The 26258-nt window shown below is 37.7% G+C and overlaps 2 protein-coding genes across 3 annotated transcripts in view; one reads left to right on the forward strand and one right to left on the reverse strand.

The window, feature by feature from the left end:
- The window catches only part of IQGAP2 (IQ motif containing GTPase activating protein 2), a 181941-nt gene that overhangs the window by 108420 nt on the left and 47263 nt on the right, over positions 1 to 26258 (forward strand). The window contains exons 6-15 of one of the 2 annotated variants that reach the window (XM_060761637.2): positions 5521 to 5588; positions 6868 to 6981; positions 10129 to 10307; positions 13526 to 13613; positions 14093 to 14256; positions 15328 to 15415; positions 16975 to 17138; positions 18170 to 18330; positions 18705 to 18829; positions 19889 to 20052. In XM_060761637.2, the coding sequence (XP_060617620.2) occupies positions 5521 to 5588; positions 6868 to 6981; positions 10129 to 10307; positions 13526 to 13613; positions 14093 to 14256; positions 15328 to 15415; positions 16975 to 17138; positions 18170 to 18330; positions 18705 to 18829; positions 19889 to 20052 (1315 nt within the window). The remainder of the gene's footprint in view (positions 1 to 5520; positions 5589 to 6867; positions 6982 to 10128; positions 10308 to 13525; positions 13614 to 14092; positions 14257 to 15327; positions 15416 to 16974; positions 17139 to 18169; positions 18331 to 18704; positions 18830 to 19888; positions 20053 to 26258) is intronic. The other variant, XM_060761638.2, reaches the window with a different exon arrangement.
- F2RL2 (coagulation factor II thrombin receptor like 2) lies at positions 21631 to 26137 on the reverse strand. Its single transcript, XM_060761640.2, has 2 exons — positions 25884 to 26137; positions 21631 to 22830 (listed from the first exon to the last, which is right to left on the reverse strand). The coding sequence occupies exons 1-2, from the start codon at positions 25945 to 25947 to the stop codon at positions 21737 to 21739; spliced, it is 1158 nt and encodes a 385-aa protein (XP_060617623.2). The 5' UTR covers positions 25948 to 26137; the 3' UTR covers positions 21631 to 21736.

A 26258-nucleotide genomic window follows, 5' to 3' on the forward strand; every position in this document is an offset into this window, starting at 1 on the left:
CAGCAACTATGGAAACATAATAATAAGGCATGAATAAAGTGTATAGGCACACTGGCAGAAAAAGAATTATCTTCTAGTGTATCAAATAACCCGAAAAGCACTTATCAGAGCAGTTGTGTGTGTGTGTGTGTGTCAGGAGTGAGTTGAGAAACTGCAAGTCGCTTCTGGTGTGAGAGAATTGGCTGTCTGCAAGGACATTGCCCGGGGGACACCCGGATGTGGTGAGGCTTCTCTCATGACCCCGCATGGGGAGCTGGAGTTGACAGAGGGAACTCAACTCGCTCTCCCTGGATTATGGTCTAGACCACAAGAAGGGCTGTTCAACAGTGAAACTCTCTGCATCTGAGTTCAACAGGGGCTCTTTCTTGTTACACTGGGTGATGGGATAGCCATCTGTTGAGGAGGTGTGTGTGTGTGAGAGAGAGAGAGATTGTGCTGTTCCTGCATGGAACATGGGGGTTGGACTGGATGGCCCCTGGAGTCTCTTCCAACCCTAGGATTCTAAGAAGATTTACTCTACTTCATAGTTCTCATTATGGTAAGGTGCTGTAGGTATTACTGCGGTAGAATAGACGAGATAGAGATGTTTAATATTCCTCTGGCACATGAAACAGGATTGGTTATGGCCTGCAGCTAGTTGCTAGTCCCAACTGGAATAGATGCCCTGAATAAATGGAAATGTTGACATAATCCCTTCTATTCCAGTTGGAACAAACCACTAGATATACGGTAAGCCTGTATTTTTTATTTTTGATAGTAGATGCCATTTATCTTTCAGAAATTCAAAACCCAAGTGAAATTATCTCATTTTCCCTATCAGTCTTTTGCAAGCAATAATTGTTATGAATGAACCATTTCTTGTATTTGATATTCAATTTTTGAACCTTTTGAATAATTTCAGTTTTGTTAATCAACTTGCTGACTTGGGTATGATCCAAACAGTAAACAAAACAAAAAATATTTTAAATATTTCTGAAATGATGACCATTTTATAATCGAAAGCAACTGTGCTGTGTAAAAACATAAAGGGTAATTTGTATTTCCTATGTAACAATATTCTATATGATTGGATATTTTTGCAAGTCTGTAGCTGTTTCCTGACATGGACACATGGGACTCTTAAAGTTAAGCAGCTTATAAAGAAATGATGAACTAAGTTCCATTGCAGTGATGTCACATGCTCATATGTTTAACTGAACGTTGAAGCAAGAGCGGATTTCAAATGTTTATTTCTGCTGGAGTGCTGAAGCCGGCTTAATCGATTGTTTGACTACTATAATAAACATAGGCATGGCACGCTCTGCATTTAACTGTGCATTACTGCAATGGCAGTGAGTAGTTTTCCATATATTTTGTACTCATGTGTACAGTATTATTGCTTTTGGGATTTAACTTCCCAAAAGTCATTGAACTTGAGTTTGACCTCAGACACAATCTGAGCCATCAACTACAAAAGATGTTCACTTGTTACATGTTGTTGTTCTGAAGTTGAGCATCTTAGCACATCTTCTTGGAAGGAAAAACATTTAGTTTCAAAGGAAGTTGAGATTCATTTCTCTAGTATCTCAGCTTCTGTATATCATTAATTGTCTGGCAGGACTGCTGACTGAAAGGTCGGTGGTTTGAATCCGGGGAGTGGGATGAGCTTCTCTCTGTCAGCTCCAGCTTCTCATGCGGGGGCATGACAGAAGCCTCCTACTGTATGGTAAAACATCTGGGCATCCCCTGATCAACATCCTTGAAGACAACCAATTCTCTTACACCAGAAACGACTTGCAGTTTCTCAAGTCACTCCTGAAATGAAAAAAAATCTAATGGATATGTGTTAACTTCCTGCTGTTAAAACATATTTTGAGCTGACAAGAAAAAACTATCTACAGTGCTATTGTTCTGACTTTTCACATATATCATTTGTCCCTTGATGCTCTGGACTGAAGCCCTAACCCCTACAGATAGTTCACTGAAGGTGATAGGATTGGACAGAAGGTGTCCTCAAGTAGAGCAGAGGAACTTAGTAGAGTTTTTTGGCCCTGTTCTGTCTGTAGAAAGTTCAGAAGCTAGTACAGTAGTAAAAGGATCTGAAACAGAGCATTTGATCCATTGTTACTATCAGGAGTCAAATCCTCCTGCCTTCTAGCTATTCTAATTTGAGTGAATGCAGCAGTGAGAGGAGACTGCCTGCACATCTTCTGCCTTGGCTGGTATGAGCCACAGGTTTTGAGCTGATGGATTCACAAACACATACATTTTCTCCTCATCCTGCTTGGCTTGCTCTACCTTGGCTGGTATATGTCATAGCATCATAGAGTAGGCTGTTAGGAGTTGTAGAAGTTGAAGTCCAAAAACACCTGGAGGGCCAAAGTTTGCCTATGTCTGGTTTAGTTTGACCCCCCTCCTTAAATAGTTAATTAAAATCCGTATCTATATTTTAATATACGATATTACTATTGTATTTCTTCAATTTTAAGACTCACTTTCCCCCCATATAAACATCTATAAAAATGGGGTGCATCTTAAAATTGGAGGTGTGTTTTATGTATTGGTGATGGTGGTGCTATTAGGGTGCGTCTTACGACCAATGGCTTCTTACAATAGAAGAAATACAATATTTCTGTGCTGGTTGAAATAGTAAGAATATAAACTCAAACAGGTATTTTGTATCCTGTTTGTTAGTTTTTCAGTCTTTTTTATGGTACAAGATTCTTTCAATAAGATACCCATATTTAACTCTTGGATACTTTTAGGTACTTGTTTATACATTCCCAATCTAAATCTCTGGAGTGTAGTTCTTTCTTATATTATCTTCATAAAGTACACTTGAAAGTACCATATTTGGGTTGCTTTGAGTTTTTTGGGCTGTATGGCCTTGTTCCAGTACTGTATTTTCTTTCTAATTTCCAATATTTTCTCATTATTTTTGTGCTTTGTTGTTGACTTGCAGCAATATTAAAGATTAATTGCTCACGGCTGAGATTTCAAAGTTAATATGTGTTTTCAAGTACTTTATGTTTCTTGTAACAATATGGGGTATATATGCATGTATGCATGTATGTATGTTAACAATCAGTTTGGCAACAAATGTATTTTAAAATCTGAATATCAGAGATGGCAATTCTTGTTATTATTAAAAATGAAAAGGCATGTATTACATGATTTCAGTTGTAATACTCATTTCTTTTTTTAAAAAAAAACACTATTGTATTACAACTAGGTAGAATGCTTGTCTCTGTCAAGTATTAAGGAAAATTCTGTTGCCCTCTAGTGGTAAAAATAATCCTTACATAAACCATATTTTCTCAAGACAAGGAGGACTGTGATGCTGATTTTTCCAAGAAAGTTATAATATATCGGTGACTGGTAATGTCAGCCATGCCAACCTGAAAATAACTCATTGAATTTGCCTTAAACCTAGGAAGGAATAACAAAATTGTCCAGCATTCTGTTCCAATGAAGGAAACAACTTTAAATGGAAGCAAATAGCATTATTTTGCAGGTTGAGCATCCCTTATCTGGAATTCCGAAATCCCAAATACTCCAAAATCCAAAATAGGTGGCTAAGATAATGATAGTCCTTCTTTGCTTCCACCACCATCACAAGCAAGACTGGTGGGGACGAGAGAAAGGCCTTCTCAATGGTGGCCCCCTGACTTTGGAACACCCTCCTCAGGGAGATTAGGCAAGCCCCCACACTGTCCTCCTTTTGTAGGGATTTGAAAACCTGGATGTTCCAGGAAGCATTCGAGATTGATTAGTCCCTAATTATATATGCCCAGTCCCCAAGTCTCCATACAGTAGTCTGTTTTGCACTTCATTCACTGTCCCGGCCCTATGGTATGCTATTTGCAGCATCCATTGCCCAGCCCTTTTATAGCTTTTTCATGTCAATTTAAGAAATCTTGGTCATTGTTTTTGTTGAACCTAGTCTGATGGTGCTCCGATGTAATCTGTTCTGTTATTTCTAGTCCGTTTTATCTTAACTTTTGTATTTTATGATGCTTCTATTTTAATATGTTGTGTTTTATGGATTGTTTTGGCTTTTATGGGTTGTTTTGGCTTTTATGTCTTGTAGACATCTTGTCCCATTTGTAAGCCACCCTGAGACCCTTCAGGAGAAAAAAGATTATTATTATTATTATTATTATTATTATTATTATTATTATACATTGGTTCGTTGTAAATAAACTGTGCTTCATGCACAAAATTATTTTAAAATATTGTATAAAATTACCTTCATGTTGTGTATAAGGTGTATATTAACCATAGAGGAGCATCATGTTTAGACTTGGGTCTCATTTCCAAGCTATTTCATTTTGTATATATATGCCAATATATGCATTCTGTAATATGGAAAAAAATTCTAAAATCCAAAATGTTTTTGATCCCAAGCATTTTGGATAAAGATACTAATCCTGTACCCATAAGGAAATACTGCTTTTAAAAATATAAAAGAGTAACTGGGAAGGATGAAGATTTGGTGTCAGAAGAAGATAAAGTTAGTTTTACAAGCAGACAATTATCTGTTTAAACATGTATTTTTAAATCCTTTGGTTTTGATTAGCATTCCTCTTGGTTACACTTGGAATGTCCTTGTAGGAAAGCTTATATTATTAGAAATATTATAGTTCCTTTCTTAAAATTTGTCACATCCACAGACTTTCTTCGATATGTTTTCCTTTTGCCTTTGCTTCCAAACACATAGCAACTCCGCTATATCTCTATGTGACTACATTTGCTCACAGTTCCTCTCTTGTCACCTCTTTGTTTTACCCGCTTTTGAAATGTTAAGATCCTTTGAACAGGAGTTATGTTTCTTTTTCGTTCTAGAGAGTGCCTTGCCAACTGGCATCACTCTCTAAATGGGCATGAGATACTTTGACTTCCACTTCTAAAAACAACTTTTGATTAGTCCCTTGTGTAGTCTTAATAAAATTGTCCAAATCTTTAACAGTTGTTAATTTCTCATGGCAAGAAGACATGAATAAAGATGTGAATTTGTTCAGCTGTTGTCCAGATGGTTTCACTACAGATGTTTTCGAATGGTATTAACATAGGTATTTTAGGCAATGCTTAAATGAATGCTGGATTTCCTTGGAATGTCTTACGAAGTTTTGAAATTATTTTAGATTCCCAGAAGAATATCTGAATATTGAATAATCTTGAAAGGCAAAAAGACATAATTTCCTGATATTATATGCAAAATCAACATTGTATAGTTGTATTCTTGTTAAACCGAACCAAAGTAAACTCTCACCAGATAAGTTACCTTGGTTACTATTCTATATTTTACGCATGGCTTTCGGATATGAAGACAGAAAACCCCAACATTTGCAAATTTTAACCTTTAAAAAACTGTTTCCTCAGGAAGACAGGAGGCTATTATTATTATCAGAAATCTATGTTAGCTTAAAAGACCGAGAAATGTATTGCAGATATTCATAGAAAACAAACTACTTCATCAGATGCTTGAACATGTAATTTAACATTTTGTGATCTAACATATTTCCCTTTTTTCCTTTGTAGTTTATATTTGTTTAAACTAGGAATAGCTCCTCAGATCCAGGACTTGCTGGGGAAAGTAGACTTTACAGGTACCTTTTCATCTTCGTTTGCAATATGTTTTGTTTGTTCACTCCTCCTTTAGAGCAGCTTCTAAAAACACTGGATTTGTGTGACAATTTTTTTTCTGTACTCCCCCAGCATTCTCCATATTCTTGTGCCCAAGTGGGTGTAGAATAGTTATGCAAAGAATGTGTCTAATTCATTAAAATATGCTAGGTAAGAAATCCTTGTGTTTTCTGAGCTGATTTCTCAGACAGGAGAAGACCAAGGAGAATCATATATATTAGTCTCGTGCATTTGTATAGGATTGCTATCCGTTTCTGTTTAATTCGTCTGGCCTCGTTTTAGTTTTCGAGTGCCGCTTTAGAAAACGGTGCCTTTCTGAATGAGCTTTTTTGTCCCACATCCCCCCCAAAAAAGACTGTTTTTGTCCCATTAGCAGCAATGGGAGGGTGACCATATACAAATGCTCCCATTCCCCATAGTTTTAGGGCTGCTGCTGTTTCCCACTTCAATTGGGAAACCTACTTTGCACCACTGCTGCTGAGGTGATCTCTTCATCCGAGATCATTGACATGGGGCTGATGGCTTTCCGGGGCTTGCCCTCCACTGGCTGGCAACCATGTAGGCCCAGAAAGGCCCTCATGCTTTGGGCCTACGTGCGGGGGTCTGCCAGGGCATGCAACTGAGTGCTGAGTAAGGAGCGCTCCTTAACGGCTGCCTGGGATTGCCCTCCACCACTCGGCAACTGTGCAGACCCGCCCGGGTAAGCCCCAGCAAACGGGGTAAGGAGCGCTGCTTACTCGGCCCTCACTCGTGCAGTCCCTGGCATGCCTGTGCATGTAGGCTGAAAGCGTGTGGGCCTGCAAGGGTCTTTCTGGGCCTGCACGGTTGTTGAGTGGTGGAGAACAAGCCCTGGCAACTGGGAAGCCTCCAGCCCCGCACCTAACATCTCAAATAAAGAGACCTCAGTGCAATCCCTCTTCTCTCTATAACTATGATGCTGAAAAGTAGGCTTGAAGCCTGTACTTGCACCCACCTACCCTTCGTATCAAGTTTATTTTTATTCTGGGGGGGGGGGGAGTCTTTTGTATTGTGCCATCCGAATGGACGGAACAAAATGGAAACACGAATTAAATAGATGATACAGATACCGGGCCCATGACTAAGAATTATGTAAAGGTGCACAGGTTAACCCCTATCCCTCAGGCATATATTGTGCATTCTTTTGTAATGTAAAAAAAATCATAAGTGGTTTTCTCCATGTAACTCTTCTGTCTTCTTTCCCCCTTCCTTTTTTTCAATTAGAGGAAGAAATCAGCAACATGCGGAAAGAACTGGAGAAGTATGGTATACAGATGCCTTCATTTCATAAAATCGGAGGTATACTAGCCAGTGAACTCTCAGTGGATGAAGCAGCATGTAAGTTTACCTAATCAGAGCATTAGAAACAAGCGTTCTGAATTGTTATTTAAAATGTGTCTGCAAGTTCCTTTGATTTAAAACATCACCAGAAAGCCAGATTAGGTTTAGCAATCTTCCTTTTAAAATTCCTTTTAAAATTCTGAAATACACACAAAAAAACCTCATCTCTGACTTTAACTAGATAGATACGTTACCCAGAAGATTCCCAAACTCTCATGGTTCACAACTCCTTAGTCTTTCAGTAATTTTTTTTCATGGCTTACATAGACCAAAGAAATACTCAAAAAATGCCTTTAACTAAGTACAGTAGAGTTTCGCTTATCTAACCTTTGCTCATCTGTTGTTCTGTATTATCCAATGTAGTCTGTCTCCCACCGGAATAATGTCCAGGGTGGGAGAAAGAAAGAACCCTTGCCTCTTTTGGTGCTAAATTCGTAAATACAGTAATTACTATATAACAATACTGTGTAATGAACTGTTTTTCTGTCAATTTGTTGTAAAACATGATGTTTTGGTGCTTAAGTTGTAAAAACATTAACGCAATTTGACATTTAATAGGCTTTTCCTTAATCCCTCCTTACTATCCAATATTTTCGCTTATCCAACGTTCTGCCGGCCCGTTTATGTTGGGTATGCGAGACTCTACTGTAGTTAAATGCAACTAATTCAATAAGTATTTAGGAATTGATTTTGAGTGAAAAAAAGCTATTGGAGTTAAAAAGATATAAGTTTCCATCCTACTTCTTAAGATTGTAGATGTATTATTGTGTGTTATCAAGTTGGCTTCAAATTATGGTGTATATATGAATGAGAAACCGCCAAGAGGTTGTTTTATTAATGAGTAAACACTGCAAATTCAGGACTGTGGCATCCCTTGTTGAGTGAATCTACCTATAATATTTATGGCTGTTGTTTTGTGCCTTCTAGTCATTTTCAAAAGGTTCAACTTATAGGGTTTTATGGGCAAGATTGGTTCAGAGAGGGTTTGCCTTTGCCTTCCTCTTAAACAAGCTCTTCTAGATATACAACTCAAACTTTACATGTGTAAAAGCTGTTTGAGAACAAAAGGGTCCACTAAAATTTGAATGAGAGTTCAAAAAACAGATCAAAAGTTAGTCTACTCTACTTAATAAATATTGAGACCAAAGGCAGGTATTTTACAGAGCGTCCAAAATGCTTGAAGAGTGGAAAGGATTGGGAGCAAGTGTACAGAAGCTTTCCCAGAACAGACACAAAAAGGAGAATTGGGGAGAGGGGAATGAGGATAACAGGAGGGATATAGATATCTACATGATTTATTGACGTCAGTATGATTCACAAAGTTAAAATGCCAAGAAAAACACTGACATCATTCCTCTTCTTCCGCCTCCATTTATGCAGAACTATCCCAGATCAGTGTACTTAAACTACAGTATCTGGATGTTAACCCTGATCCATGTTAACTCCAATATAACTCCAATCCAAGTTAACCCTCTCCTCTCCCTTATCAGTCCACACTATATTGAGTTCTCCCAAATCAGTGTAGTAAAAACCTTAATATTGAACGTTATTGTTAACCCTATACCAAGTTAATCCTAAAATATGTGAGATAAAAATCTCTCTACTCTTTCTACTCTCCTTATCCTCTCCTCCTACCCAATATTCTATCTGGAAGGTTATTCTACCCACTCCCATAGGACTGCGTAGATAAGGGATAAGAAAGCAGAAGATAAAAAAAACAAGCTTTGTCTTTGCTGGGAGTGAGGTTTCTCCTTTCTCTAGTATTTTGAAAAAAATATATAATATGTAAAGTGCTGCAGTTTAGCTACTGTCCCTTTTCAAACCACTGCTTCCACTTCTGATAAGTGCATAGATCATTTTAGCCGAAATGCTGCCGGCTTAACAAATAGTGCTTTATTGAACACACTATCTATAACAACCCTTGAAAGCTTAGGAGCCCCCAGTGGCACAGTGGGTTAAACCCTTGTGCCAGCAGAACTAAAAACCGACAGGTTAGAGGTTTGAATCCGGGGGGGGGGGGCATGGATGAGCTCCCTCTGTCAGCTCCAGTTCTCCATGTGAAGACATGAGAGAAGCCTCCCACAAGGATGGTAAAATATCAAATCTCTGGGCATCCCCTGGGCAACATTGTTGCAGACAGCCAATTCTCTCACACCAGAAGCAACTTGCAGTTTCTCAAGTCTCTCCAAACACAAAGAAAACAAATCCCCCCTTTCAAGTGGGAATCCTCAGACTTTTTAAGCAGATAACCAGTTCATGGTTCCTCACTGTTGATGAATGAATTCCTATGCACATTGCACACATCTTATTTGCCATGCAAAAAACTATGCCATCATAAACGTACCAGTATTTCAATTAAAAGTGTGGGGCTGCTTTTGGTTAATGAGACAGTCAGGTTTATTAGGAGTGGTGTTGTTGTGTGCCTTCAAGCTGTTTGAGACTTAGGGTGACCCTAAGTCTAAAGTTTAGCATGTGGGCCAGGTAAATGACTTTGGAATGTCATACCCAGCCCATGAGCCTTACTTTGGGGACCCCTGCTTTAAAGTAGGGGTAGATGGAAGGACAAAGCAAGACCTGGAATCTTGTTATTGGCTTACACTGTTATAAGGGTCTGTCATGCTTTCATGGATCACTTTTTGGAGTAGTGTGCACTGACAGCAGGGAGATGGTAGAGAAAGCTGGAGGAAACTGTTCTCTGGGATCCTGAGTAGCTTGGGAGCTAGCAGGGAAGGTGTCTGTCATAGAGAGAGGGTAAAAATATAAAGTGCAGTCATAATTTCAGATGTGGGACCCTTAACCAAGACTAGGACCAAGAGAGGGCCAAAGGGCTAAGGCCCTCTGTCTCTGGATTGGGTCTCCTGAATTTACCAAAAAGTAAATTAAAGGAAAAGTTTTTTTTATTATGTAGATCCTTAAAGTATCATTCCCAGTGTTGTTTTGCAATATCTGTTTTGCCATTTCCAAGTTATGGTGACCCTAAGGTAAGATTGTTTATTCCTCTGAAACTGAGAGAGTGTGACTTTCCCAAGCTTGCCCACTGAGTTTCTATCGCTGATTGGGAGTTCAGTTTTGGTTACTGAAAGAGAAACATTCTACAAATCCAGTCAGCATCACCTTTTAAAAAAAGGATTCTTCTCTTTTCAGTGCACGCAGCAGTAATTGCAATTAATGAAGCTATCGAGAAGGGAGTTGCAGATCAAACTATCAAAACACTCAAAAATCCAAATGCCATGTTGGTCAATGTGGATGATGATCTTGCCCATGCATATCAGAAGGAACTTTCTGAAGCTAAGAGGAGAAAAGAAGAAAATGCAAGGCTAAAGGTATGCAAATGGCTCATTGGATGGAACCAAATGGAGGATGTGAACTGTTTCATGTAATTGTTCTTTATGTGTAAAGATAAGACAAGAGTACATACTTACCTGAGCAGTACTACAGCAATGATTCAGAATGACAGCCATATAATAAAGATTGCTATGCTCAATTCACAACCATTGTTTAAATTTAAAACATATTTGAACATGTTATTATAACACATTTTGGGGGTGTGTATTAATCCATCTGATTTTACATTCTTGCCCGAACGGAGTGTGAGTTGGCACAGAAGAGTCAAAATGCCATTTTGCATTTTTATGGCAGATCTAAATCTCTAGTCTTGTGAAATTTGCAGTGCCAAACAAATGGTTGCCAGAAATGCATTTGTTCCTGCAATCCCCAGTTAAATCCTTTTAACTCTTTTACGACCCTAGAGCTGGAAACATTCTTCAATAAGAAAATGTTCAGTAAACAATCTACATCTTGAGACTATTAAAAATGGTCCACCTTTTTGAAATTATGTGCAGCATATCAGGGAAGCTGAAATACATTATAATTAGCATGATTAGTTTTAGAGATGCCTAGTTTGGGAAAAGGACGTGAACTCAAGATTCATATTTCTTGTTCCTATTCACTTTTTATGGATGTTTAGGCTCAGATTATTTAGAAAAAGTTGTGTTTTCAAGATGCTTGTTTATAAAACTATTGTCCTTCCAACTCTATTGTACACTTACAAAACATGGACCATATACAAATGTCACTCTCAGCGCCTGGAAAGATTCCATCAGCATTGACTCCCCTTGTCGGGACCACCTTCCATCTAGAAATCTATGTCCTCATTGTGATATAACATGTGAATCTGGAATAGGTCTTTATATTCATTTATGGATCCAGTGCCAAGATTTTGCCTAAGGAGAACAATTGTACTTGGCCATGAAGGGTCATCCATTTTTAATATAATTTTATTTACTTACATTAACAGCTTACAGTGTAAACAGAACACGAAACAATGAACATTTTACAAACACATAACTCCACCACCAAGACCTGAACAAGTGTCATTTTCTTTGCCATAAATGTATGAGTCAGCCAGTAAACAATTGTCATATCCAAAATTCTTGACCAACAAAGTTGTATTGTTTTCTTTTTTCATTCTCTAAGACATATTTAATAAAAACTGACCAGTATGGATCAAAATCTGATCTATTAGTGATCATCCATGGTGATTCTGCTCCCTTCTCTGTGGTGGCCCCCCCCGCCTCTGGAATGCCCTCCCAAAAGATCTCAGACAGGCCCCCACCTTGGCGGTTTTTAGAAAAGACCTGAAAACCTGACTATTCCAACGTGCCTTCTCAGATTAGGAACCCCACTACCAAAGCCCAGAAGCACTTATACTTTAATCTCATATCCCTCCGACACTTTCAGCACTTTTAATCCTGTACCCTACTCCGGCTGGCTCAGTTTTTAATAATGTCCTGTTGTATTGTTATTGCTATTGTTTTCTGCTTTAACTGTTTTATTTGCTATGTATTGTATTGTTGTATTGTTGTATTGTGTTGTGCTGGGCTCCGGCCTGTTGTAAGCCGCATCGAATCCCTTGGGAGATACTAGTGGGGCACAAATAAAGTTTAATAATAATAATAATAATAATAATAATAATAATAATAATATCAAACACTTCAACATTTGACAGTTATGCCTCACTTAGGCCTGTCTACTCTCTGCTATGACATACAGACTATTACTTAATATACTATATGATGTGTGTTTGTGTGTGTGTGTATTAGTAGGCCTTTTATTTTATTAAGACCATAATGTGCAGTAGATCATTTTGGTTTCAGCACAACAGTACTAAAGGTTTCTTGCAAGCAGAACATTTTGTTTTACTACTTTGGAGATAATAAACTGCTGAACAAATGTGTATATTAGATAACAGATGGTTGTCGTGTGTTACCTCCTTTTCTTGCTGGCAGGATGTTTATTTTTGTTGTTGTTAGCTGCCTTCAAGTCAACTTGGATTTATGGTGACCCTGTGAATGAGAGACCTCTTTGTCACACTCTGCTCAGGTCTTGCAGACTCAGGGTCGTGCCTGAATGAGTCTATCCATCTGAAATCCTGATTATTTATGACCGTTAGTCATACTCATGTTCTAAAGGATTGTACTCCATGTATCTGAAGACTGCAGATCACAAAATGCATATTAGTTAATTTGCCATTCTTAATGCTGCCACAAGATTCTTTTTCCATATGATACTATATTTTAAAAAGAACTATGATCAATATGCAAGTCCAAGCATGCAAATAGCTTCTACTAATTTGTCAGGATTTCTTTAAGAAAAGGCAACAAATGGAGTTGATCAACTGTTTTTGATGTTTACCTTCACCAAAGGGGTTCCCTGGTGGTCCGGTGGGTTAAACCACTGAGCTGCTGAACTTGCTGACTGAAAGGTCAGTGGTTTGAATCCAGGGAGCAGAACTGCCAAATTAGCAGTTCCAAAACATGCAAATGTGAATAGATCAATAGGTACCGCTTCTGCGGGAAGGTAATGGTGCTCCATGCAGTCATGCTGGCCACATGACCTTTGAGGTGTCTATGGACAGTGCCGGCTCTTTGTCTTAGAAATGGAGATGAGCACAACCCCAACAGAGTCAGACTCGACTAGACTTAATGTCAAGGGGGGACCATTACCTTACCTTCACCAAATTCTCATTGTGATTGTTTTTACGTGTACAGTAGAGTCTGACATATCCAACATAAATGGGACAGCAGAACGTTGGATAAGCAAAAATGTTGGATAATAGGGAGGGATTAAGGAAAAGCCTATTAAACATCAAATTACGTTATGATTTTACAAATCATGAACCAAAGCATTATGGTTTACAACAAATCGACCAAAAAAAAGTTTAATACACAGTATTGTTATATAGTAATTACTGTATTTACGAATTTAGCACCAAAACAGACAAGGGTTCTTTCTTTCTCCCACCCCTGACATTATTCCTGGCGGGAGGCAGACTGCGTTGGATAATACAGAACGTTGGATGAGTGAAGGTTGGAGACTCTACTGTAATTACTTTCCTGAAACTTGATTTCCCTATTGAACTGTCTGTGTGTTCACTTATATTTGAAGAGAGCATCCATATCATAGAATCATATCTTGAAGTCTTCAGTGGCATCCCTTGCTACAATTGCCTTCATTTAATAAATTGTATTTTTGTTATTAGAATGGCTCAATTTTGGAGGAAGAAAGAGATGTGTATGAAGAATTACTGACACAAGCTGAGATCCAGGGGAACCTCAATAAGGTCAACAGTGAGTAATCTTCATTTACTGTCAAGCTAGAGTTTTCTGAAATTCGAGGCAAGTGAAAAATGCTAGTATATGCAGTTAATATTTTTTGGTCTTTGATTTTTTAAAAACTTCTGAATGTTGCTGCTTCAGCAATTACGTTGAATCTTCTGGGGCATTTCTTCCTGTTTCATGAGTGAAGTTGGATGATGCTATGCTTCTTTGGCCTTTGCATTCTGGGTAACAACAAACTTGATGATTGGTTCCAATATACTTTAACTACTTTCTTCTGTCTTCTGCTGGCTGCAAAGTACTGTAAATTTTGACCCCTCTTTTACATGCTGCAAGCCCTTCAAGTTAAGAAAGTTCTGATTCAGATGCATCAATGCATAGTGATGCACAGACATGTGGTAGAGATTCTCTTTGAAAAAATAAAGGGAAGAGGGAAAAAAAACCCCTAATTTGGTATATTTTGCTATCTGTAAGCATTGTTTTCCTTTCAGTTCACATAGCTTTAGCCCAAGTGAACAAGGCTATTGACATGCAAGATGAAGTGGCACTGATGGCAGGCTTGAACCACCCTGCTCTGAGCCTATTGGAAGTTCTGCTGCAAAATTCCACATGGTACCTAGCACAGTTATTTGATTTTAAAGAGCAGAAAACACAGGTAACTGAACATAACATGCTAGTGTGACACTTGAGTTTACCTTAAACCCCTTTAGTTTCCAAATATGATTTCAGCATGTCTTGTGGCCCTCTTAGGATTTGAGGAGTTAATGGAGAGAGGCTTGCAAAATATTTTCTCTTTCTCCATATACGTGCTTTTCATTTTGATGAGCTGATACACATCAGTGTGGGAAAGGAAGGAAAGGAAGCAAGCCCTCCTCCTTTTTCCACTCCTCCTTCCCCGCACGATCTTCTGATGCCTTCAGCTTGCACAACTCCGAACCTTTGGAAAGGAAGCAACCCCCCCCCCTCCTCCTCCTCCTTTCCCCCCTTCTCCCGTGTGATCTTCTGATGCCTTCAGCTTGTACAACTCCAAACCTTTGGGAAAAAAGCAATCCCTCCTTCTCCTCCTCCTTCCCTGCTTGTGTGGAGAAGGAAGGAAAGGAAGCAATGCCTCCTCCTCCTCCTTTTCCCCCTTCTCCTTCCCCGCGAAACAGCAAGTCCGTGGAAAGCAAACCACGAAGTAGAGAGGGAATACTGTATATCCATTGATACAGCCACCTATAAGTGGATTAAGGAGAAAATATAAGTATCTAAAATGCAGTGGTGCACTTCCTTCATATTTTGTGATCTCCCCTATGCACTGGGGCGGAAGGGAAGAACTAAAGAACTAAAGACCTCTCCTCTGGCAAAGTGGAAAACCTTCTCAAGGAAGTTTTGGAGGTCAAAGAGGGCTGTAGTAAGACGATATCGGGGAAGAAAGCCCTGATTTCACTCATTTGTATGAAAGTACTTCATTGCATATACTATTAGATTTAAATTTTAGGTTGAAAGGGTATTTTTGGAAAGCTAGAGAGCTGCCTGTTCCAAAGCAATGATTTGTGAAATTTTTCTTAAGGGAATTGCTTATTTTCTAGTTAAAAATGAGATAACAATTCTGCACAGAATATTTCACTGACCTTAAAGGAGGTATTCAGCCAACAATTCCAAGTGTGTCACAGTACTCATTTACCCCTTAATTAGGAAGTATAATGAAACATCTTTTCCTTTAATTTATCCTCTAATCTGTTAGATAGCAGGGGTTCCTATTATGCTCGACAAAAGTGAGATACAGACTGAAGTTAGTATTGCCAATGAGGAAGCAGACTCTCACAAATTTAGTGAGTAAATTCTTGATTTTCACTTGTAATTTCACTACCTGAGTAACTGTACTGTAGAGTAGTTACCATCATTCCTAGAGTCATGGTTTTTTTTTTTTAACTACTTGCACAGTGCTGTGTATTATCACTTTTTGGTGTCAAAACAGAAGATGAAAATTGGGTTCACTTTTTTGTCCACTCTCCTGGTGGTGTTAAAAGGCAGTTTAATTAAATGTGTTAAATACATGATATTATTATTATTATTATTATTATTATTATTATTATTATGTTTATTTATACCCCGCTTTTTCTTTCTACAAGGAGACTCAACATTGAAAACAAATCATACTTGGTTCACATATTTTGTCAATGAAATCTGTTTTGTACTTTATTAACAACACCTTGGAAACATCAAGTGCTCCTAGCGTTGATATAATAGTATTATTCAATAGCTAATACACAGCCTGTGTTCTCCATTGTGTGTGTGTGTGTGTGTCTTCAAGCCACTTGTCAATTTATTGCAGCCCTTTGAATTTCATAGGGATTTTTCGAGCAAGGAGTACATTAGTGTTTCAGAAATAGACCTGGTATATTGAAGGGGGTTCTAAATTTGCAGCCGCATTCTCTACCATTTGCTTTTTTTCAATTCCTGAAACATAAAAATTCCTCCTTTGGGATATTAAGCTTGAAGCACACTTTTATGTCATGCTTTCTTTGGCTTAGGTTATTGGCAATTTATGTTTTATCCGTTTGCTTGAATCCATCAGTCTAACAACTCTTTGCTTGCTGTGTATGCACTGAAAATACAGCATGAGCATAGTGTGTGTTTTGCTTATGTTGCATCATATTTATGCCTCTCTTTTGACATAATGCAGTTTTAATAAGTGTTTAATATCCTTGCTTCACTTGACTTTGGATGCTTATATTTCTGAAAATATTTTCTATAAAAGTAGTGTCTCTACAAACATTGGGGTCTTTAAGTTATGACTATCAAGTTTTCTGATTCAGCAGGTATAGTGTTCAGTACAACAAATGAAACTGTCATCTGAGAAAAGTTTCCCATTTGTTCCAACATCTAGCACAGACTCGTGCACACATTGAACAATGTTGTAAGATCACAAAAAGGAATATACTGCCTGTCAAATAAGTTTTTTAAAAATAATAATAATAATAAGGATGAGAAGCAAAGAAAATGTCTATCCCTTATGGTGAATGTGGCACTGAAAGCATGCAGAGCCTTTAATGTTAAAATAAAAGGATGTCCACAACATGCTACTATTCTTGCTTCCTGGTCATATCTCCCTATTCATACAGCCCTACTACCTCTTTCCTTTTATATTTTAACTGCACTTTTGCACAACTGAAAACATATTTCATGGATGCATAATTTGCTCTTCTCTACAGAATATTCTCATTGGTAGCTTGAAGATGCCACAAATGCCTAAAGCACCTTCCACTTGACTTGGAAGTGGCTAACAGGCTTTCTTTGCCAATGTTATTGCTCAGTATATCAAGTGCATAGCATTACATGTGCCAGCTGTAATAAGGACTACTGATGTTATTTTTCCCCTGGCCTCTAGAGCTTATCGCAGTTGACAATATTAATATTGCAATTCGTAACTGTGACCCGAATAAGACAGTTGCTGCTCTGATGAAACCCGAGGCCCAGTTGTGTGAGGTTTACCCGTCTGCTGCTCCTGTGTACCAGAACGAACTCTTCAATCTTCAACAACAGAATGCTGTGGTAAGATGGCTATATTCACCACATCCTGAGACCAGTAGGGTACCTCCTTCCCTGAGCCCAAGGCAACCCTGGTGCGGACAGAGCTTATCATACATTGAGAGCATCCCTTGACTTCCTCCCTGGCAGGCATCTTCCATGGTGGTCTTCTCAGGTGGAGCCTCCTCATCTTCATGGGTGAAAGGGAGGGGAGGGGAGGCTGAGATGCAATTTCAGGATGGGAAGGAGGGAAAGGGGCAAAGCTAGAGTGTCCCCATTGGAGCCCGATTTTCCCTTTTTGTATAATTCACACCTTCAAAATTGAGGTGTGCATTACATTTGATAGCGTGTTATACTCGAGTAAATACAGGTATAAGTGTATACATATATAAATATATGTACACAGACACACACCTACATCCCTACATACATTTTGGATTTTTTTTTTCAGATTTTGAAATACTTGCACATACATCTATAATGAAATATCTTGGAGTCTAAACATGAAGTTCACTTACGTTTCATGTATCTTTGTACACATAGCCTAAAGGAGATTTTATACAGTATTTTAAATAACTATAAGGTCATTACCATATTAATTTCAGCATTAAAAATATTTTACCAATGATTGGATAGCACAACAGCTGTGAGATAAAGCTGAGAGAAAAGCAGAACCAAACCACCACTGTGATGTCATAACAGAATGGTGTGATAAGAATCTGGTTTAATTGGATTCTCCAACTAAAAGAACAATCCAATTACCAGCATACTTTTTCTTTCACAATAAGTCAGTATTCTAAAGAATTCTGGCTCATCCTGAGGTTCGAATGTTATTGTTGGTCCAAATCAATAAAACTGAGTCGCTGATAGCATCAAAATGAAAATATATTAGTTTGGGTCATGGGTAAACTAATAATTCCTTTTTAAACCTTACTTAAGAGTTAATTATACATATATATAGAGAGGGGGGATCTTAATGTATATGTAAATTGAAGGTTCATTTTGATTTGGTGGTGGAAGCTTAATTTTATTGTAATGAGAATATATTCTTACAGAACTACTTGGCTCATGATGAACTGTCTATTGCTGTTGAAATGCTATCAGCGGTGGTGTTATTAAACCAAGCTCTGGAAAATAAGAACATTGTGGAAATAAATACACATCTCAGCAACCCATCCATTGGCTTTAATAACCTGGAAGATGAGAACCTGCAACGGTAAAAAAAAAAACACCCATATTTGACGTGTTTCTGTGAAGCACCTGTTGCTATTGGAATTAGTAGAAATTTAAGGAAAGCTTATTTCCATTGGTTTATAGCAGTGGTTCTCAACCTTTTGGCCTTCAACTCCCAGAAATCCTAACAGCTGGTAAACTGGCTGGGATTTCTTGTGAGTGGTAGGCCAAAACACTTGGGGACCCACAGGTTGAGAACCACTGGTTTATAGCTGAATGAATCTTTCAGTGTATTATGTTTTTATCTTCCTAGAGTGTTGTTCCTTTTTCACTTATGAAAACAAGTCTATTGTTGAATTCCTAAATACTCTTGTGATACATAATAATAACAGATGTGTTATAATTATCTCTCTACAGTTATGCAGACACCCTGATGTCTATTAAGTTAGAAGCATCATCTCAAGGACAAAAATATTTAAGTTGGAATGATATCCAGAACTGTATTGACATGGTTAATACTCAAGTTCGAGAGGAAAACGATAGTAAGTGCAAAATGCATTCAGTGCTGTGAAGGACTGAAAAACAAACAAACATGTGTTCTATTAAATGGCATTAGTTTGTTTCATTACTGCATCATATTTAATTCATCCAAAATCTTGCATGCTGCTAAGAGGGCCGGCTTTAGTAACAACAACAACAACAACAACTTTATTTATACCCTCCCACCGTCTCCCCAAGGGACTCAGAGCAGCTTACATGAGGCCAGTTTCGAACGACACATTGATAAAAACAACAAGCAATAATCAAAATAAACAACACAATTAGTATAACTCGCACAATAACACACAAGAATTTATTTATTCACAAAGAGCTGAAGAAATGCAAATATTACACCATAGCTTCCATATGGAATTTCTCCAAGCATAATAATTGGCAGTGATGTGGTAAGTTTCATGTCAGTGTGATGATGGAGCCACTCTGGGTTTTAATCAAAACTTTCAGGATATTATTCAGGTTGCTAAACTCATGTAACATTCCAGATAAAACCTGATGTGGCTTCACCAACCCACATACCATCAGTGCCCAGTGATTAATTGCCATAAAGAATTATTGGCAAGCATGTTGTTCTCTGTTATTTACCTACACGGAGCTTACTCTTGTTATACTAGCCAATAACAACACCAATGCCATGAACGCTAAAATGTCTATGCAGTGTAACCCATCTTTTCCCAAGGAATTTTCATGGGACAATTCCGATAGGGAACAGCATGTTCTGTAAATAATTGGAGATGATAACAAGAAAGAACTAATTGACATTTTTCCAGAGTGTTTTACCCACTTCTTCTTCCATGATGCTACCTGCTACTTTAAGGCCAGGTTCTTCTAAATGTTCTTGCACTCCCAAGCAAGTCATTCTGACACAGAGATTCTCAAATATAATGAAGAATTCTGTTTATCAGTGGAAGACTAGTAGAAAAATGTATGCTTCAATTTAGAAATTGATTTTTAATATTTACATAAGAGCTTAGCTGTGTATTATTATTCATCTTCAACTGTGTGTCATAATATGTTTACTTCTGAAATAATTCTTCCTTAATTAGGAATTGTTGCAATTGGTCACATTAATGAGGCCATTGATGTAGGAGATCCCAGAAGAACAGTGGAAGCGCTATTGCTTCCTACAGCAAAACTCCATGGTGTGAAGGAAGAAAATGCATGGCATTATCAAGAGGTCCTGAGGAATGCAAAAGCAGACAAATGCCAGGTAGATGTTTCTTAAAGTTTCATGTAATTTTCCTTTTTTGTCTTGTCCTTGCATGAATATTTATATGTAAAAACCCTACTTACCACTGTTATCTCCATAGTGATGGAAAACATTTTTCCACACTGGATTGTTGTAGGTTTTTCAGTCTGTGTGGCCATGTTCTAGAAGAATTCTCTCCTGACGCTTCTCCTGCATCTATGGCAGGCATACTCAGAGGTTGTGAGGTCTATGTGGAATGTCCAGGGTGGGAGAAAGAATTCTTGTCTGTTGGAGCTAGGTGTGAATGTTTCCACACTTTTCCGCACTTGCTAAGCTCACTTAGTATTGCTTATTTCAGGTGTTTGTATTTTGTCAAGAAAACAGCCTAATTATTCCTTTCATGTATTTTTATATAAGTTCATTCATCATATCTGCGCTTTGTAATTTAAACAAGAATAAAACCACAAACACTATTTGATGACACTATTCTAACACAATGGTGAAAAAAGAATTATTTCTTAACTGCCATCAGTGCTGCAGCAAAATGACATGTTGAAGGATGTGGCCCAGCCGGGGGGGGGGGGGGGGGCTTGAGGGGCTTCAGCCTCCCCCTGAAATTCTCATGGTGGTCCACGAGAAGACCTTACTGGTACATTATTTAAACTCTTATGTTTATTCATATCATGATCTGATCACCATGCCCAATATATCCCATAAGCATGGGGGTATTGGGTTAACGATACAAAAAGGTTTGCTAGGGTAGATCCTCTTTCACTCAGACTCACCCCCCCCCCAAATCAAACTCAGCTCCCCCCGAATCAAAATCCTGGCTACGGGCCTGTGGCCCAGAAAGAGAGAAAAGAATAGTGGATACTGCAGCTGGGAATGATTTGCTTTATAGAATCATAAAGTTGTATCCTAAATAATCATAGATATCATGCTACATGATAAAGGAGCAACTAACAAAGTGTGTAATGTGTGATATATATTTATTGCACAATTCTGGAAAATGTATGTATCCTGTATTACTGTCCTGTCATGTAATTGTGAAACCACAATGGCACTGTTTTTCATACCGTTGTATTAATCTAAATTGCTCACTTTCTTTAGCTGCTACTGTTCAGAGCAATTTATGTAGTCTCCATTTAGTAACACAGTTTATGGAAAATGAGCACAGGGAGTAACAGCCACACTGTTCAGGTCTCCATACTAAATATTTAAGTGCATAACAGACTTAACAGAGCACGACAACAGACTACAGTGTGAAAGAGCAACCAAAGATCTATATGGTGTGTAAGGGTTATTTGCTGGTTGATTAGGTAGTGGCTAAATTTGAATAACTGTAATTTCTGTAAATATTTACCTTTCTGACATACTGAATGAACTTGTGTAATTGAAAATTTCACTCATTATCAGAGAAGGAGTCTATATTTAATTTTTTTTTCTTTGACTTTCTGTTACCATGAATTGTATTAGAACCAAAATAAGTTCATAAAGTAGCTGAGCCTGTAGTCCCTAACTTATCACTTCCGCAGTTAAAATCGTCCCTCAACACAATTAAGGCTTTCAACCTTAGAATAATGTACATATACAAGACACTTCATATTATTAGAGTTTTATTGTTACAAAAATATAAACCTTAAATACTGTATCTTAATAAATTACATATGTACAATTGTGTCTTATATCAGAAAGGTGAATGGTGTCATGTTTGTCCTCTCCGGATTGTTTTAATTGTGGTGAGACAAGCTACATTGTTTTTGCTGTTAATTTTGGACATCAGGAAGTAAAGGAATGGATCAAGACAACTGTTCAGACTACTTAGACTTAAAGCAATAAGATAAGAGCCATACAAACTGTCTTTAGAATTATAGTAGTTATTCATATGATGAGCAATCAATAGGATATTGCTGGGAGTGAAGCACACAGCAAAAATGCTAAGGATAAGGAGACTGATTTTGATATACCAGAACCACTTCAGATTGTAAGCTTTGAGTGTCCGAATAATTGAAACATAACAAAAAATAACAATACAAAGAGGAATCAGGAATCCACCTACTGCTAGAAAAATGAAGTAATAATGTTGGAGATGTGCCCAGGTTTCACAGTTGTTAGACACATCGTGGCAGGTAATGATATTTAGTTGCTCCAGAGTATAGCTTTGTTTTGTTGTGATCAAAGGTAACATATATAAGAAAACGATCGTCCATACTGTCCCACAGGTGAATGTGGATAAGAGTTGCTTAGGCAGATTTCTGTAAGTAAATGGATGAACGATGGCCACGTAACGGCTAAGGCTGATGCAAGTGAGAAGTAGAGTGGAGCAGTACATGTTACCGTAGAAGATAGCAGTCGTGATCCGGCACATGGCTTCTCCAAATAACCAGTTATTGCCATTGAGGTGGTAGGTGATTCTGAATGGCAGCATGATACAGAATAGGAAATCTGAAATAGCCAAGTTTGTGTAGAATATGGCAGTACGAACAGATCTTATTCTGAAAAACAACGTCCATAGAGTGATGGCATTTGATGGCACTCCTATTAAAACAACAGCTATATATATAGCTGGTATTAGCTTTGTGCTCAGGGAGCTGGTGAAGTATTCCTTTGTGACATTGGTTATTTTCAGAGTTGAGATGTTGGAGTTCACTGAGGTGCACTTATTGTCCTTGATCTGAATTGTCCTTTTCACTCCTTCTATGCATGAATAAGGTATGTTCTCATATCCATCTTGTACAGTGCTGTGGAAAGTCTTAGGGCCTGAATTATTGTACACTGTGTGGTTGTCATATTTACTTTCTGAAAGTTGGAAAAAAATGTGGTTACAGAAATGTCAACTTACAGGCAAAAACAGTTATGTTCTAAATATCATACTTGCGATGGCGTTTTTACAGTAAGAGGTTCCAGCCCAGTTTACCTGTCCGAAAGTATCTTCCCCTATGAACCATCTCAGAATTTAAGATCATCTGGGGAGGCCCTGCTCTCAGTTCTGCCTTCCTCACAAGTGTGATTGGTGGGGACAAGTGACAGGAAAAAATACTCAAGGAGCATAAAGTATATGATATTCAGTATATGGTTCAGTGTAATTCAGTGTGTTCACAAAGAGTGAAGTGAAAAGGAGTAACAGCTCTCAAACATAATAGTTGCAATACATTCATTTAAAGTAATTTGAAAAGGAGCAACAGCTCTCAAACATTACAGTTTTAAGATCACAATATATACAGGACAAGTGACAGGGCCTTCTCAGTGGTGACCCCTTGGCTATGGAACTCCCTCCCCAATGACATTAGATCAGCCTCTTCCCTCCTAGCCTTCAGAAGAAAAGTAAAAACTTGGCTTTGGGATCAGGCTTTTGGAAAATAGTGCAGTGCAAGAATAGATTTGGAATATATGCAATGACCATGGAATAGCTTTGGACTACGACTTCTGGATGGCATGATTTTCATATTGAATGTAATGCTTTTAAATGCTTAATATATATTAGTTTAAATTTAATTTATTTTAAGCTTAATGTTTTATATATGTTTTAAGGCATTGAATAATTGCCTATATGTAAGCTGCCTTGAGTCCTTCTGGAGTAGAGAAAGCCGGGGTATAAGTAGGTCAAATAAATAAGCAGAGTGACAGGTTTGAGAGCCAGTATAGTTTAAGCATTGAATTATGAATCTGAAATCAAGGCTTCACATACCCACTTGATTGTAGAAACTCTACTGGTGAACTTTGGCAAGTCACTCTCATTGTCAAAGGAAGATAATCGCAAATCCACCTCCCCAATGAACAGATATTGCTGATGGTGACATATGCATGTATTACCCTCCAATTTTTATTCTCAAGCTTTCCTTGTAAGGTGGGTTAAGTTGAGAGCAAGATGTTTCCCAGTGAGATTCATGGCTGATTTGGGATTTGAACCCGGATTTCTCTGATCCAGGTCTGACAGCCAATTCAAAGATATGTTTGTAGACAGCTGACAAAATAAAGAGCTATTCATAATGAGGTGTGGAACAATTCATCAGAGAATAATATTTTTCCCTTTGCAGTTTGTGAGGTTTTTGAATAAGTTATTTAAATGACCTACATTGGGCTTTACAGACCTTTATCCTTTAATTACTACTGTGTTCCTTCAAAATGCAGCATTAATTCTGCCCCTTAAAGCCACCTTCTAAGGCAGAAATTACAGCAGATGCGCTCTGTAGGAACTAAATAAGATTTAAGTAGAGCAAATAAAAGACAATTCCAGGAATTGTTCAATTGTTTGGTTCTTGTGCTAGTTTGTTCGTTCATGTTTTCCCCTTCTGTGTAGCAAACTTGCACTTAATGCAGAAATGAAATAACTCTGAAGAAAATAAAAGACAAAATATGGGTGTCTAAACAAGAAAGAGCCACGGTTCCAAACAAGTAAGGGCAGTGCAATTAGGAAAAACAGGATAAACAATGAGAAAGGTGGGCCCTAGTCAAGAATGTGACTACTTGCCTCCCAGGTATATATGAAGCACCGTGCCAGTCAAAACTGATCAGTTTGTATAGCAATTTGTATTTAAAACTTGGGTAGATCTCCCCAAATTAGTTCTTCAAAAATTCTAGGACAACAGAGAAAATGCTGACACACAACAGCTCGGCAGTGTTGATTCCTAAATTTTCAGTAACTACTGAGGAAAGAAGTAATGCCAATTCCAAATAGAAAAAGAGAGATCTTGCTTACCTGCAATATTAAAATTAAAAGGGGAATATGGAAACAAACAGATTTCTGGAAAATATGGGAAAAATTTATTGAGTATATTTTTAATGAGGGAAAGGGGCACAAGCCAGCAACAGAAACAATGACATTTTGGAATTGAGAAATAGCCATGAGTAGGTTGGTCCTGGTGAAGGGGGCACAAACTAAGGGTAAAGGGAAGAGGGGGGAAATGGTATAATACTAATTATAAAGAAATAAAACATGTATAAGTAGATAAAAGGTGTGTGGTAGAGATATACATAGTATAAGTTGTAACGGAACGATAAGAAATATTGTTCCGTTAAGAAAGAAAGATAAAAAAGATGTATTTTATTATTTTTACTGTTAGATTGTATATAATATGACAAATTCTTCTATCTAAGATGTTGTAAAAAGAGGGAAGAATGTATGCTTATACATGTTGTTTGATAAATGTATAATAAAAGTAAGTAAAAAAAACATGAAAAAAAGAAAAAGAGAGATCTTGAGGAAGGAGCCTGTGGCTGTAGTTGCCTTTGAATAATGTATTGTTTAACACAACAGCATTATTAGAATGTACTTCTTGTGAACATACCAAATAAAGTAGTTAATCAAGTGTTTTATTTCATCTCTTCCGTCTCATATATTTTGTACTGAATTACTTTTCATTGCTGTTTATCGAGCTTTCTGTTTGACTTGTATTAATGCTTGCACAGTATCAGGAAGGGGAGATTTTTTTTCTTAAAGTTAGCAAATATAAACAGTTGTCAGAGTGGAATTAGCTGCAGGAATGTTATGCCAAAAAAAACAACAAACCCTAATACTTATTTCACTAATTTCTAAAGATTTTTATGACCAAAAGTTTGTAACTGTTTTGATTTTCTTTTTTCCCCAATAGTTGTTAAGTTCAGGGATTCTTTGCTGTTCTATGTGTAAAGGTGAATATCACTAAATGCTAGTGCAAGAATGTTTGCCAGCTTGGTGTTGCTGATCACTATTAAATACTATTTTTCTCAAGTGATAGTATCTGAAAAAGGAAACTTATCTCATTTGAGATTTTTTTTAACTGTCAGTCTTTGTCTTTCTGGTATCTTTAACTTGGTTAATCACTTCCAAAATTAAAGCAAGAAAGTACTCAGGCACAAAACAAATGTCTTACCTTTCTGGCATAGAGAAGAAGACATAAAGAGCAACCAAGTTGTCAGGAAAACCAAACTTTTCATTGTGGCAATTGGAGACTCTCAATTTTAATTAAGCTTTTAAGGTTAGTCCTCATTCTGCTGAAGAGGTGTTAGGAGCATTAGAAATGCCCGCTGAATCCATCCTGTAAGTACGGGTTTGCATTGGGAGCAGGGATGAGCTGTTTTGTTCTTCCTCTCACTCCGAAAAGATTGTGTGACGCAGAACAGGAGTGGCTGCTTAGAGCCTCAAACCAACACAGAGGGAAACTTCCCTTCTCTTGGAGGAGATTAACTCATAAACTGCCACAAGCAGAGAAATGGATGGTGTGTTCCATCTCCAGACCTTCAGAGAA

Source organism: Anolis sagrei, chromosome 2, assembly GCF_037176765.1.
Source record: "Anolis sagrei isolate rAnoSag1 chromosome 2, rAnoSag1.mat, whole genome shotgun sequence".
Lineage (NCBI taxonomy): Eukaryota > Metazoa > Chordata > Lepidosauria > Squamata > Dactyloidae > Anolis > Anolis sagrei.

Bases quoted from the DNA above. Each gene is read 5' to 3' on its own strand.
- F2RL2 (XM_060761640.2), bottom strand. From the start codon at position 25,947: ATGAAAAGTTTGGTTTTCCTGACAACTTGGTTGCTCTTTATGTCTTCT. The intron at 22,831-25,883 runs GTAAGACATTTG...TCCAACTTTCAG, and splicing joins TTCTTCTCTATGCCAGAAAG to AAAGTAAATATGACAACCAC.